This window comes from Falco punctatus (genome assembly GCF_963210335.1).
Source record: "Falco punctatus genome assembly, chromosome: 2".
NCBI classification, from domain to species: domain Eukaryota; kingdom Metazoa; phylum Chordata; class Aves; order Falconiformes; family Falconidae; genus Falco; species Falco punctatus.
Window position 1 is genome coordinate 85,331,456 of NC_137581.1, and position 13,127 is coordinate 85,344,582.

General features: G+C 35.6%; 1 protein-coding gene across 12 annotated transcripts in view; it reads left to right on the top strand.

Moving 5' to 3' along the window:
• Positions 1-13,127, top strand: part of DMD (dystrophin) — a 1,276,803-nt gene that overhangs the window by 291,821 nt on the left and 971,855 nt on the right. For all 12 annotated transcript variants that reach the window (XM_080377714.1, XM_080377711.1, XM_080377709.1 and 9 more), the window contains exon 2: positions 4,609-4,670. In XM_080377714.1, the coding sequence (XP_080233840.1) occupies positions 4,609-4,670 (62 nt within the window). The remainder of the gene's footprint in view (positions 1-4,608; positions 4,671-13,127) is intronic.

The following is a 13,127-nucleotide window of genomic DNA, read 5'->3' on the forward strand; positions in this document are numbered from 1 at the left end:
GTGAAGCAAATCCTGGCCTTTTCTAAATCTGCATTGTTTGGCTGCTAGAAAATCAAATAGCAATTTCGAATTATTTTATTCTCCAAAGTGCAATGTTCTGATGAACCTGCAGTTGCTATGAATGAAGGAATTGACACCTTCCTTAACACTTTGTTTCAAAGTTTTCAGGTAGTATATGGGAATATTTTTTTCTTTTCCTTTCTTTTTTTCTTGTGTTCCTGAAAGACAAAACATAGCTATTAAATTATTGTTTAACACAGTTCAAGGCAACGCTGGGTAACAGAATAAGACAAGCCTCCTTCTTTCCTGTTTATGTTCCAAACTGTGATGGAACTGCTTGCTAAAGACTACATAAAATCTTCTATCACACAACCTAGCCTCCTATCACTGCCTATCTATGCAGTGATTCAAATAATCTACACATTATGTAATGTTTTATTGACACTGTGAGGACAATGCTTTCTTTGTTTGTTTCAAATTAAATCTTACAATCTAAGGGTATGGCTTGTTTCCCATACCCCTGAAGTGCCAGTGCACTTTTGTTGAATACCTTCTAATTTTCAGAAATGGGCTGTGCTTAGTCTTGTGAAGAGTTTCCTAAGCCGCTTGCATCGGAAAACAGTACACACAGATGTGGAAGGCAGACTGCAGGTGGTAAGGAAGATGTGGTCTTGATGTTACGGTCTGTAAGAGGAGAGGCTGTGGAGTCTCCACCCTTGGTGATATAAAAAACCAGACTCAACGGACTCACCGTGGTCCTGGACAATGTGCTATAGGTGACACTGTTTGATCAAAAAGGACTGTGGTGGGTTGCTCTTGGCTGGACGCCAGGTGCCCACCAAGCTGCTCTAGCCCTCCCCTCTTCAGCAGAATAGGGTGGGGAGTAAATAAGATAAAAAACCACCACCAACAACAACAACAAAAAACCAAAACCAAACCAAACACTTATGGGTTGAGATAAAGGAAGTTTAATGAAGCAATAGCAAAAAATCAAGTGCGTGGAAGGAAAGGAGAACAAAATATATTGTACTCAACTTCCTATCAGCAGGGGATGTTTGTCCGCTTCCCGGGAAGCAGGGCTTCAGTACACATAGCAGTTGTTCTGGAGGATAAATGTTGTAAATGGCAAATGTCCCCCACCCCTTCCTCCTCCTTTCCTGTTGCCATTTTTTCTTTAATATGTTTATTGTTCTGGGGGGAGGGTGGTGGGAAAATAAGTGTGGTAGTAAGTGTAGTTTACTAAGAGATGACAACATAATGCTGGTTTTTTTGGTGAAAAATAGATGGGAATTTCATTTGAGTAGCAGGTTGCAAACATGAACTCCTTTATTAAGTATCTAGGAAAGTTGTCTGGTAACCACTTGCCATTAATAATAACATCTTTGTTCTGCTGAATTCTGATCGCATGTTCCTAAGCATTCTTCAGTGTACCACTTGTCTCTATTAGCCTTGCCACCTGATTAAATCTTGGAACTGTCCTTAGCCATATGATTAGCTCCATTAATACTACGCTTTTTTCCCGGCCATAATTTCCTCATGAACTCTACCCTGGAATAATACTTTTAAAGTCAAATGTACAGTTTGCTAACTCAAAAGAGGTTTGCATTCACAGCTGCAAAGCTGGGTGTTCATCCTACCAGAAATATATCAGAACTGTGAGATCCATTTGTGAATGTGTTCTAGTTAAAACAAGGTCTGTTCTGTGGTACTAGAGGCTCTAGTTCATGAAAATCAGATAAATTGCACAGGTCATTATTTTTTTTTTTACTACTTTTTTTTCCCCTGGGAGGCTTTCTATAGACCTGAATGTGTTAATTTTCTGAGTCGATAACCTACAGAAAGGAGGTTAAGCCTATAGCACTCAATGCTCAGCATTTTGAGAAAAGCATGCTTTTGCTGTGGAAAGTGATGACATCTATATTGCGATAAAGGAATTCAGGATTCTTGCAGTGTTTCATGTTTAGATTTAACCTGGAGACAGTATGCTATTCTGCAATTCTTCCAGCTTGAAATAAGTAAACATACTGTATTACTTTTGAACAGCTGAAGGAACTACCTGCCTGGTCATTTGATTATTCTTATTGACTCAGTAAAAACACCTGCACAAGAGCATTAATCTGCTCGTTGCTGAAGGATCAGTTTTAAAGACAGCATTATGAAAGTGGCAGATGAGTGTTCTTGGCACATTTCTCAGCACCCAGACAAATGTCATTCACCTTTCACATCTAGCATTCAGTCCATAAATCTGGGTTAGGAGGACATCTTTTTTGAACAAATCATGCTTACTGTGGGGAAATTGTACCATGCATAACCAGAAGATTGATTCTTTTTTAGGTTAGGAGGCTGTCACTAACAAATTGTTGTGGTATAAACTTGTCAGAGCAAGCACCTAGAGATAAAAGTGCTTGAAATGATCTCTGTAGAAAGATAACAGCAGTGGGATAGATTTGTGTTTGCAAAAGTAGCAGAGCATTGACTGAACTTTGCATAAGTTTCAAACATTCAAATTGTGAGTTTAACTCTCATTTTCCTGAGGAGATGTTGGTTTTATTAGCTCAATGGACATGAATTAATTGCTGACTAGCATTTAATTTCTGCCATATATCTGTGTGGGGAAAAAAACCCAAGACAGCCAAACCCACACACTGTTACTGAATATGCATTTGAAGTAGCATGGGGTGGAAAAATAGAAGTTTAAACAGTTTGAAAGAAGCATTTTTGCCTATCCTTTTCCCTGCTAAATACCACATACTCCTCTTCTAACCCATTTTAAGCTTGCATTTGGTGTTTTTATCAGACATGATTAAACAGAAGTAACTTTTTACATGTGGTTTTTTATATGAAGTTGCTGAAGTAGTTTGTAATACAACATCAGGTTGAATATGTATCTTCTGCCAACAAAATCCATCTTCCTTCTCCCATCTTCTGTGTATTGCACGTGGCTGGAATAAGTCAAGTCATATAGTAAACAGCTTACTAACAGTCAACAGAGGTAAGTGGTGCTTCTGGGGAAATTTTTTAACAGCTTTAACATCATTTAATACCAAAAGCACATGCTGTTACTTTTTGTTGAATCTCTAACTATTCAAATATCATGTTCAAGGGATGAAGCAAGCAGCATTATCTGGGATAGACAACAGTAGAACTCTAGAAAGTTTATTGTAGGAAATAGTCATATATTAGTGGTAGAATGTCTATAATGCTTGACTCCTATGACATGTTTCCAGTAGTACTATTGCATTGTCAATATTTTCACTCATGATCATCTGAAAGCAATTAGAACATGCTCCTTCCTGTATGCAGAAGTTGTTTGTTGTTTTTGCTTTTTTTTAAATGAAATAGTAGATTTACAAACTCAAGTATTATCTTTTTCCTTAGTATATTGTATTGTTGAGAATGGAAAACATTGTTGTGAAAAGGCATTTTAAAGTGCTATAGAGGTGAGGTTATAAGAACAAAATATATATTTGTATAAAAAAGATTTGCCTTGTCTTCTCTCCTTGGAGGGGTGGTGGGAGGGAAAGCAAAGTACATTATTAATGCTGTGCGTTTCTCATGTAGCTCGTCCATACCTGCCTTCCAAATTCAGCTGAATCCATTAACATTATTAATTGCTGAACATTTCAGATGGTGATTTAATATCCCTTTTTATTTAAGAAGTGCAGAGAATTTTACTGCAAACCAAAAGGGAACATTGAGTGAGCATTATTTTTGTATAAGCTTTCTGTAGCCTTTTCCACACACGTCCTTTAATTCTAGTTTGGTTTGACTTTGTCATACAAAGAGGTCTGCACTTCTGTACTATTTTAGGGATGATGCCTAACAGAACTTTTTGAACAGATGCTTATGAGTTTCTAATTCAAAGGCTTTCTCTTCTCTTCCCACCTATAAAAAATACATCAGAATTGTACCTTTGGGTGTCGAGTTCCATTCTGCATCGACTGTGCTTATAATTTAGATACAGAAATCAAGGTCTAAGATAATCATATCTCTTTACAATGTTTTCCATATTAAAGAATTGAAAAGGAATGTCATATATGGCTGAACAAATGTGTAGGTGTTTTTTTTGTTCATAGATTCCATTGGAAGGAAAACATATAACAAATTTTGACAGGTAAATAGCTGCAAGGCAGAAAGGTGTAAGATATGTCAGGGGCTGGCAATGGACCAGTATCATTGGGGTTCAGAAGACTTCACTTCCTCAAGAAATTTGAGGATGTGCATATGAAGTTATTACAAGTACTCTTCTAAAAGTGCTGTAGAAGAGTTTCCTGCTGCCAAAACCATTGGATGTTTTTTTATACTTATATGAAAATAAATTTTGAATGGTATGTTTCAGATCCTGCTGCAACATGTTACCTTGCAGGAGAAAAGAAACCACAGGAAGGCTGAGATGAGCTAGGGACATAAACCATGACTATGAAGGGAACCTGTAGTCTTTCAGAAATATGTTGATGCAATTGTCAAGGACAGAATAGATCCAATAGGTGCCCTGAATGTGTCTGAATTATTAGTAGCTTTACTGCAAACCAAGACTGAAGTTTTAAACAATAATATTGTAATATTTTGTTGAATAATTCTAATGAAGTACTTTACTTTCTCTGGCAGATGAACGGGAAGATGTTCAAAAGAAAACATTCACAAAATGGATAAATGCACAGTTTGCTAAGGTAATTAAATATTTTTATTTATTTATAAACCAAAATATGTTTTGTATATTTTTTTAAAAAAATAAACCATGATACTCCCTCACTGAAGCTTAATTTTCAAGGTAACAGTTACAAGTTTCAAATATTGCTGAATGCAGTTGACTGATTTGTTAGAAAAAATGTCCAAGTTTTATTCCTTTGATTTTGGTAGAGATTGAAATGTAAGAAGCCATCCTCTTCTCAAAATGTTCTCTGTCTCAATTTACTTTGCCTTTTCTCAAACTACTAATTCAGGTGTATTACTGTTTGTTGATTTCCCTTCTTATGTTCCTAATATACAGAAAAGTTTCCTATGTTTGGCTTGTATTTTCTTGTTGCTAGTTGCAATCACAAATTTAACAAAACCATGTGAATTAGAGAGGAGCAAGGTCAAAGATATGAGGTATAATCTGGTCAGCAAATTATGAAAGTCAATTATAATATGTTTTGAAATAATTATCTTTGAGAATGGTAAAGATCTCAAATGTACTGGAAAAAAGACCAAATATCTAACTTATTTAAAGGAAGCCCCTCTGGCATTATATAATAATTTTATCTTTAATACACAGGAAAAAATTAGCTCAAACTATTAATTTGATTAAACATTTTTTAAATTCCTGGAGGATAATTACTGAACTGTATTTGCCAGTAATACACTAAATCACTCCCATAATCTGTCATTTTATCTGGCGATAGATAACAATGAAATAGTAGCTGTGATATATCTTCTGTTTAGTCTGACTTTTGTGCCCCATCTGATTCTTCTCATTAAAAAAGGAGTAAGATAACCTGAATATGACCACCATAATGTTGAAAAACATGCTTAGCAGTGGTTCAGTCCAACAGGGAGTCCCACAGGAATTTTCTGTGCTCTGGAGCATTTTCTAACAGTGATTCAAGTGATTTAGACAGCTCACATTTGTGCTCAGCATCTTTACAGCAGAGATGTCCAGCAGTTTGGAGGACTGGATCAGGATGAAATACAGTCTTGAACAAATGGTCTCAAACTGATCAATGAATTACAAGTCAAGTGCAAAGTATTATATTTAGGAAAGAAGTAAAATGTATGCATACAGAGGGGGAATAACTGGGCTGGCAATAATAAAGCAAAAAAAAGCTCTGGGGAGTGTGATGAATCACAAACAAAATGAGTCAGCAACATGATATTAATGCAAAAAAAAAATAACCAAGGCAAATTTATTATGGCTGTGATAATGGAAGTTCTTGATAGAAAGTGAAAGATGTAATTATTTTACTTTACTTGGCAATAGTGACGTTTTAGCTTAAGTAATTTACTGTCTTGGTGTCCCACATATGAAAAAGTAACCCCAGCAGCAGTTGTCTGATACAAAGTAATTTGAAATGTAATCAAAATTCAAACAATCTAGGCCTTGTTATGGTCACAGAGATAGTTATGGAAAACTAAGCGTAACTGTTGCTTCTATATCTAAAGGAAATCTCATGTTCCTAGACCGCTGCTTTCTCAGAAATGGTTGTTTCATGTAATAGCAAAGTGCAATTACTGTGGAAACTTGGAGCAAGTCTACAGAAGAACTAGAAGAATTACGAAGGGTTTAGAAAATACGACTGATCAGCAGATGCTTTAAATGGTTTAACTCAGTCTTCTCAATGGATCTAGATGTCTTTTCTCCAATTCTAGTTCAGTGGAATATACTTTAATGATGTTTTAGTTGCCTATTACGTTAATTCCATAAATAGTCTTTTTACGTGTGTGTGAACATGCATTCATAAAACATACTGAAGAACTGCTAATCTCCCATGACTTCATTTGGATTCTAAGGAAAACGTCCTAAACACAAGATTTTGTTTGCCTCATGTGTCACCTGTATTTTGAATAGGGCCTTTTTATTTCAACAATCAATCTACCAAATAACCTTGAGCTTTAAATCTTGGACAAAATACTTGTCCTACAAATTTTTTATGCATAACACCAGAATACTTGGTCTGAAATTGGAAATCACGTATGTCTTCTAAGCTAAGTAATACCTGCTGGCTGCCTTTGTGGTACAGATGCAGAAAGCATGGTTTGCTCTTCAGTGCAGTCACATACTGTGCAAGCTTTATTTCTCTCTAGGGTTTTCAGGACCGAAGTACAGGAGACCCTGCTTGCATTCTACTTTAACATGAGTGGTTGCTCGTAATTAATATCTGTGTGCTGCCCTGGAATGGTGTTTCACCCTTTTCTAAAGACCAAGACATCTGGGGAGATGCAGCCTTTAAAACACAAAAGTGGATCTCCATGTGAAATCTATAGCTTTGCTTTTCTCCTGATTTGTTTTCAGTGGTTCAAGTCTGCCTCTGTTTCTAGCTCTGGGATTGATTTCAGTTAACAGGCTGCTCCTGGTCAGTGATTTCTCATCATTGTTAGCTTTGAAAAAGTGTTAGGTAAATTATTTTCATTGTAAAATTGGTTTGCGTTCGCTTCCTTGCAGTTCTAGAGTTGCTGTCTTGAGCAGATTAGCCTACAGGGTCAGAATTAAGATAGAGGAATATATTATGTCACTCATATCTCTTATTTGTGAACAGGGGAATCCAGGTCATTAATTAACAGTAAAATATTTACAGTTGAATGAAATTCGTTTATACAATTCTCACCTGTCCACTATCCTCTATAGGAAAAAAAAAAAAACCAACCCCCCTACATATGTAGTTAAAGTAAAAGCTTAGTTTTAAATGTTCTAAATCTTCATTTCTGTTGGGTCTATAGTGCATTGCCTCCCCGAGTGCTGTATTCCTTTCCTGAAAATTCAGTGTCTAGAGTACCCGTGTCTCAGTACATTTATTCTCAGACAGAGCTTTCAAAACACTGAAATTTGCAAGGTGCTTTCACATGACTAGTGATATTAATTAAAATAATGCTTTTCATATAAGAAGCTCTAAATTAATGAAAAATAATTTCCTAATTTATGTATTATCATCATAACTTAAGAACACACATGTGATTTTAATTTAGGGAAAAAAAAAATCTATTGTTTGAATCTCAGGCCTGTATGGAAGTAGTAGTCCTTCTGGCCATGCACTCAGTGACATTTTAGTTGGATCATGTGTAGCTACTTTGGACTCAGATGCCTTGAGTTCAGCAGTGAACTTTGCTACCTCTAAGCTAAGGAGTCGTGTCCCTAAAAAAAAACATAACAAATTTTCAACCACACTGTCTTGGCAGTTTTCTGTCTATGATGTGCAGAACCTAGAAACCTTTGGAGTGCTACCAAAGAAGTCTGTGAAAGGTTGTCTAGGGAAAGCTAGCATAAGTGTCAGCAAGATTACAGTTGCTATGGGTGAGGCCATGTCTCTCTTCAAACTTATTTTGGCAGGTTGAGTAGGGTGCTGTTAATGGAAAAACTGGGGAAATTGCATTTGCAAAAGGTCTCTTACAGCTTCCCAAAAGAGCAGGTTTCTAATTCCTACTCCTTTTACTAGCCAGAAGATGGATTATGCAGAAAATCTGTGCTTTAAAGATTACAGTATTTGACTCACCTATAAGCAAATCATTGTTTCAGTAAGAGAGCCCCAAAGTTGGCTTTTAATATTTGTGATATGAACACTTAGTGAATTAAAAGTATAGGAGAAATGGGAGAATCTAATCCAAGAGACCTTTGTGTTATTCCCGTTCTAATCATAGGCATTGTGTAAGACTTTCTTTAGTGATACCTTCTTGGTTTACCATCTAAATGGCATGCAATAAGTTGAAACTTAAAGCAACTTTTAAAATGTGGAGTGTATTACTTTAATATCATTTTATTCAGAGTAAATTTTCTTTGTCCTCAGAAGTAGTTTATTTATAAAATAATGAAGTTCTGCAGGGTGTACATAATGATAGCAATGGAAAGTATTGTAACCTAGTTTTTAATAATAGGACTATAATTAGAGCAATCACAAGAGATATATCTAGCCCTGTGTATGATAGCTTTTGCTAAGATCTCAACTTTAAATTTGAAATAACTGAAACCTCTATTTATAAATGAAACACAGAATCTTAACTGTTTTGGGAGAATGCAAATATATTACGAGCCCTTAACTGTAGCAGCTTTCTGCTGGAATCTTGAAACAGCCACCACAATTACATTAACAATGCCTGTACCCCATTTTAAATGAGCTTATGTTGCCTCACTCGTTAAATGTTTTTAGATGTTCATTCCATAATAGGCTTCCATTAGAAAGCATCACTGAAGATAGAAATGTTCTTTATTTACATGTACAAAGAGGCTTGTAAATGGCAATTAATTTTAAAATGAAAAACTGAAAATTCCAGCACAAAAAAACCCCACACCACCCTAAAAAAATGGTTTACTCCTATAACTAAAGACATATTGACAATTTAACTTGTTCCCTCATCACAGAGAGAGCATCTCAAAGTAGTGACAATTTTAATGTCAGCAATAAAAGTATCTGTTGTGAGAACAGGGAAGGGAAGTAACTAATTGTAATTTTTGACAGCTTGAGCTTTAGGTTGTAGCCTTATGGCTAACTTAAAGTTAACAACTTGACCTGTTTCATAAAAGAATGGTAATTTTTGGATGAGTTTTCAATATTTTAATCTGCAATATCAAAAAAAACAGATGATCATAAAATTGCTTGTATATTCAGAGGTTTAATTAGGTTGTCCACATTTCTGTTATGAAAGGGTAGAAAATTCCACTACATAGTCATATAAGATATTGTATATAGCAGCACGCTTTTTCATGGAAACGCTGAAATTATTAATCTCCAATCAGGCAGGAGCAAGAGTCAGAAAACAGAGCATGGTAGATTTTGGGGGAGAAAAAAATAGGTATTTTTTAAAGATCTCTCTACTTCATTCTTTGGTTTTCCTCCTGTTGTTATTGGAGAAGGCAGAATATGAAAATAATTTAGGGTACCCAATATTTCATTACTTTATTGAAAAACAAGATCATTCAGTAAGTCATCCTTTTAATGGAGAATTTAGGTTGTGAAAAATGGCAGCTTTTTATAGGCAGGTGGAAGTATTTGGAGGTAGTTGTTTGTGTAGTGACCGTGGAATTAGATTCCCATTCTTGTAGTGATCGAGTGAAGAAACATAGTATAGACACAGCCTGTGCCAAAGAAGGTAAGGTTGACAGCCTCATATAAAATATATGTGGTTTCTAGAATAACAGTCAGCAAAATTAAATACACTTTTTACTCATGAAATTGTTTTGAATAGCAGCTAGGTTGTTCAAGCAACTGGCATATGCAGGGATAAAAAAGAGCACAGAGGGCGGCATTCCTTACAACTTGAGTCGAACTATGTAGCGGTCAAAATAATTTCTTAATTACCCAGTGTTTCTGTGTGGCCTGTATATTAGGAGGTGTGGGGATGGTCTCAGTTCTTTCCTTCTCAGTTAATGGAAAACCTGAATTTATTCAAGACTCCCATTCCCTGTAGTGATCTCTTGTGATTGTAGATTAAACACTTTCAGCATATGAGACAGCAAAAACAACTGATAAAAATGAAGTTTCCTAACCTTTTCAGGAAGTGTGTCAAATATTTGAGGTACAGAGAGACTGTACTACTAAGTAATGTACAAGTCTGGCATCTGATAGGGAAATTTGCGGTGCTGCTTTTGCTCACACACTTGCTTTTTCTGTGCTATCACTCACAATAACTTCAAATTCAAACAAAATTAAAAAGCTACTTATGACAAAGTGAAGACAAAGTGAATTCAAAGTGTTGCAGACTGTGGCAGGGGAGTAATCTGGTGAAGCTTTGTAAAGACAGTAATAGTTTCATTTGTCAAATTTATTTAAGATTTAGCTTCTATGGAAATGTGTTAACCCCTGTGAATAATCTATGTCAAACTCCATCAGATGTACCATTTCTTTAGCCACATATCTGGACTACAATTAATAAGAAAAGGAGCTGGAGGGAGGGAGGTTGGCAACAAATCACAAAAACATAGATTAAAGTGGTAAGTATTAGCGCTGTCCGAACTGCTATCTTGACAACTAACTTGTAGGTCAGATTCAGACAGCTGCTTAGATGAGTGGTAGGAAAATCAGAATTAAATGCTATACTTAAGAGGTTCAGATCAGTATGCTCAGCTTCATTGATGTCTGCTGGTGTGTTGTATTTTCTAAAATCAGAACAGTAGTTAGATATGCATGTCTACGAGACTAGAAAAGATCTCTAGCAGTTTCATGTAATAAAAGTAACCAGTAGGGTGTGCTGGTGGTGTAGGATTTCAGTTTTAGAATTTACTTGAGGGTACAACACTGGCTTTGCAGAACAAACTAGTGTCGTTGTAGACAAGTTCAGAAAACTTCATTCAGACAGCTGTGGTGCTTTAGTCATTTACATAGTATTTAGTGCCTGCACAAAAACCTGTTGGAGAAACAGGGTAAATCAAAGTTTGCTGAGTTCCATGTTGCCACCGACTATTCTGCAGCCATTCTGAGTCAAAAGCATTTGCATCTAGCCCCATATTTTTACAGTATGTTGAGCCAGTAACTGACACTGCACTGTAGAAGTGTTCTCAGTCTGTGTAATTCACACAGTCATTATGACTGTTTTCAGCTAAAACCCAGAAGTCAGCTCTTCCTACATTATCTGATATCCAAAATGTTTTGTGCTAAGGTAGAATGAGAAGAGGCAGGAGGTATTTGATTGCTTTTTTTAAACTGAATGCAAACTAGCCTCACTTGCACACATTCTTAATTATGGGATAGAGGGAAGCTTATTCTTTTAAATTAAGAGGTAAAAAAAGATACTGAAATGTTCTCCTAAAAAGAGTAATTGTGGTCAAATGTAAATGAGGGTTGAATGCTGACTTCAGTCTGAGCCTTGAGGAATAGAAGAACTGAGCAACCAACACTCTTTCACAGCCAGTGTTGCATCTACCAGGTCATGAACTAGAATGTATTGTAATTTTCCTGCTGACACTGATCATTTACACTATGTCTTGCTTCAAAAGCTTCTGATTTTGTGCCCATATCTGTTTCCTTGTTTGGGTCAGCAGAGTTCTGCTGAATTTCACTAAAAACAAAGTTGTGCTCTCTTCTTCTAAGAAGCAGTAATTTGGAGATAAATATCAAGCAGGATCAGGTATCATGTGTAAGAAAATTGATCCTAGGGGAAAAAAAAAAAAGATAGATTGTTAGTAAAATTTTGAAGTTGTGTGTGGCAAAACCCTGATCAATTCTTTAATGACATTAAAAGCAAATGTGATGGATGTTATCTCAATCCAGTAAGTAAACATTGATAACGCCTTTGAAGCAGCTTCAGTTTTATTTTTCTATTCCTCCTGAAATAAAATTTTCAGAACACCACACATTTTAACTTGTACCATTCGTGATAAAACTGAAAAATATGTTTGATATTATTCGATGTTGGTAAGACACCACAACTGATAACCGTCCATCCTAAATACCTTATTAATCTGTTCTGAGTCTCTGTTGCCAGCCTTTTTAAGTACTACAGTGCAAGTGATGAGAAAGACCAATTTACTAATGTGGGAACCAAATGGCTTTTCTCTGCTACAGTGTGGCAAATAACCAGAACTCTCATTGAAGATTAATAGTGCTTAACTTTCCTTTCCAGCTCTGTGTGATCTATGCTACCCTTGGGATACATACTGTTTTAAAATATCAGGCTTTCTTATGCCAGTAACCATTTTATAATATGTCTTGCAAGAGCACACCAAAGGCCCATCATGTCTATTTTGTATTATTAAAGCACAAGTTTTCAGGTTTGTTATTTTTTAAGCCAAATGATTTTTAAATCTGGTATAGAAAACATATTTCCATTGTTAAGTATTAGGTGATTTTCCTTTTTTTTTGAGATCTCCAGAATACATCAGCAAGTGTCAGGCAAAACGTGCTCAGAATTATTTGCATTGATATATAGTGAATTACCTATTAGGTCTCCATAGTCTGCATCATTTTTTCAGTAGAGTAAAATGGGATACCTGCTCTGTGAATAATTATTTTGTTTCAAGTGCATTTCCTTTGGAATGAAAAGTAACTTAAAAATTATTTTTACTGTACTTTTTAAGGTAATACCAGTGGCAATATTGGCATTTATTTTACTCAAAATTTCATTTTAGAACTTCCACTCTCTATTAATATATTTTTATAGATTTTTTTTTTGTATGACCAAGAAAGCTACTATGAGCAGAAATAGGCACAGTTTAAAGGCACAAATATCCTCATGCTTTGAATTTTGTGAATAACATCAACTCTGTGTCCATGCTTTCAAATTTATAATCTTGATAGCTTTCTATATTTTACTTTCAAAATGATTTCTCAGGTTACTTTTGGCAAAATACTTAGGACATCTCCTTTATCAATATAACATTTATCAATGTTTAAGTCTACCCGTTGTAGAGGCCTGAATGCTGGTAGGGATTAAAATAGAGGATTCATCCCTTTGCACTTACTGTAAAAGCAAGGAACACCAGAAGCTGACTGGTGTCACAGTGC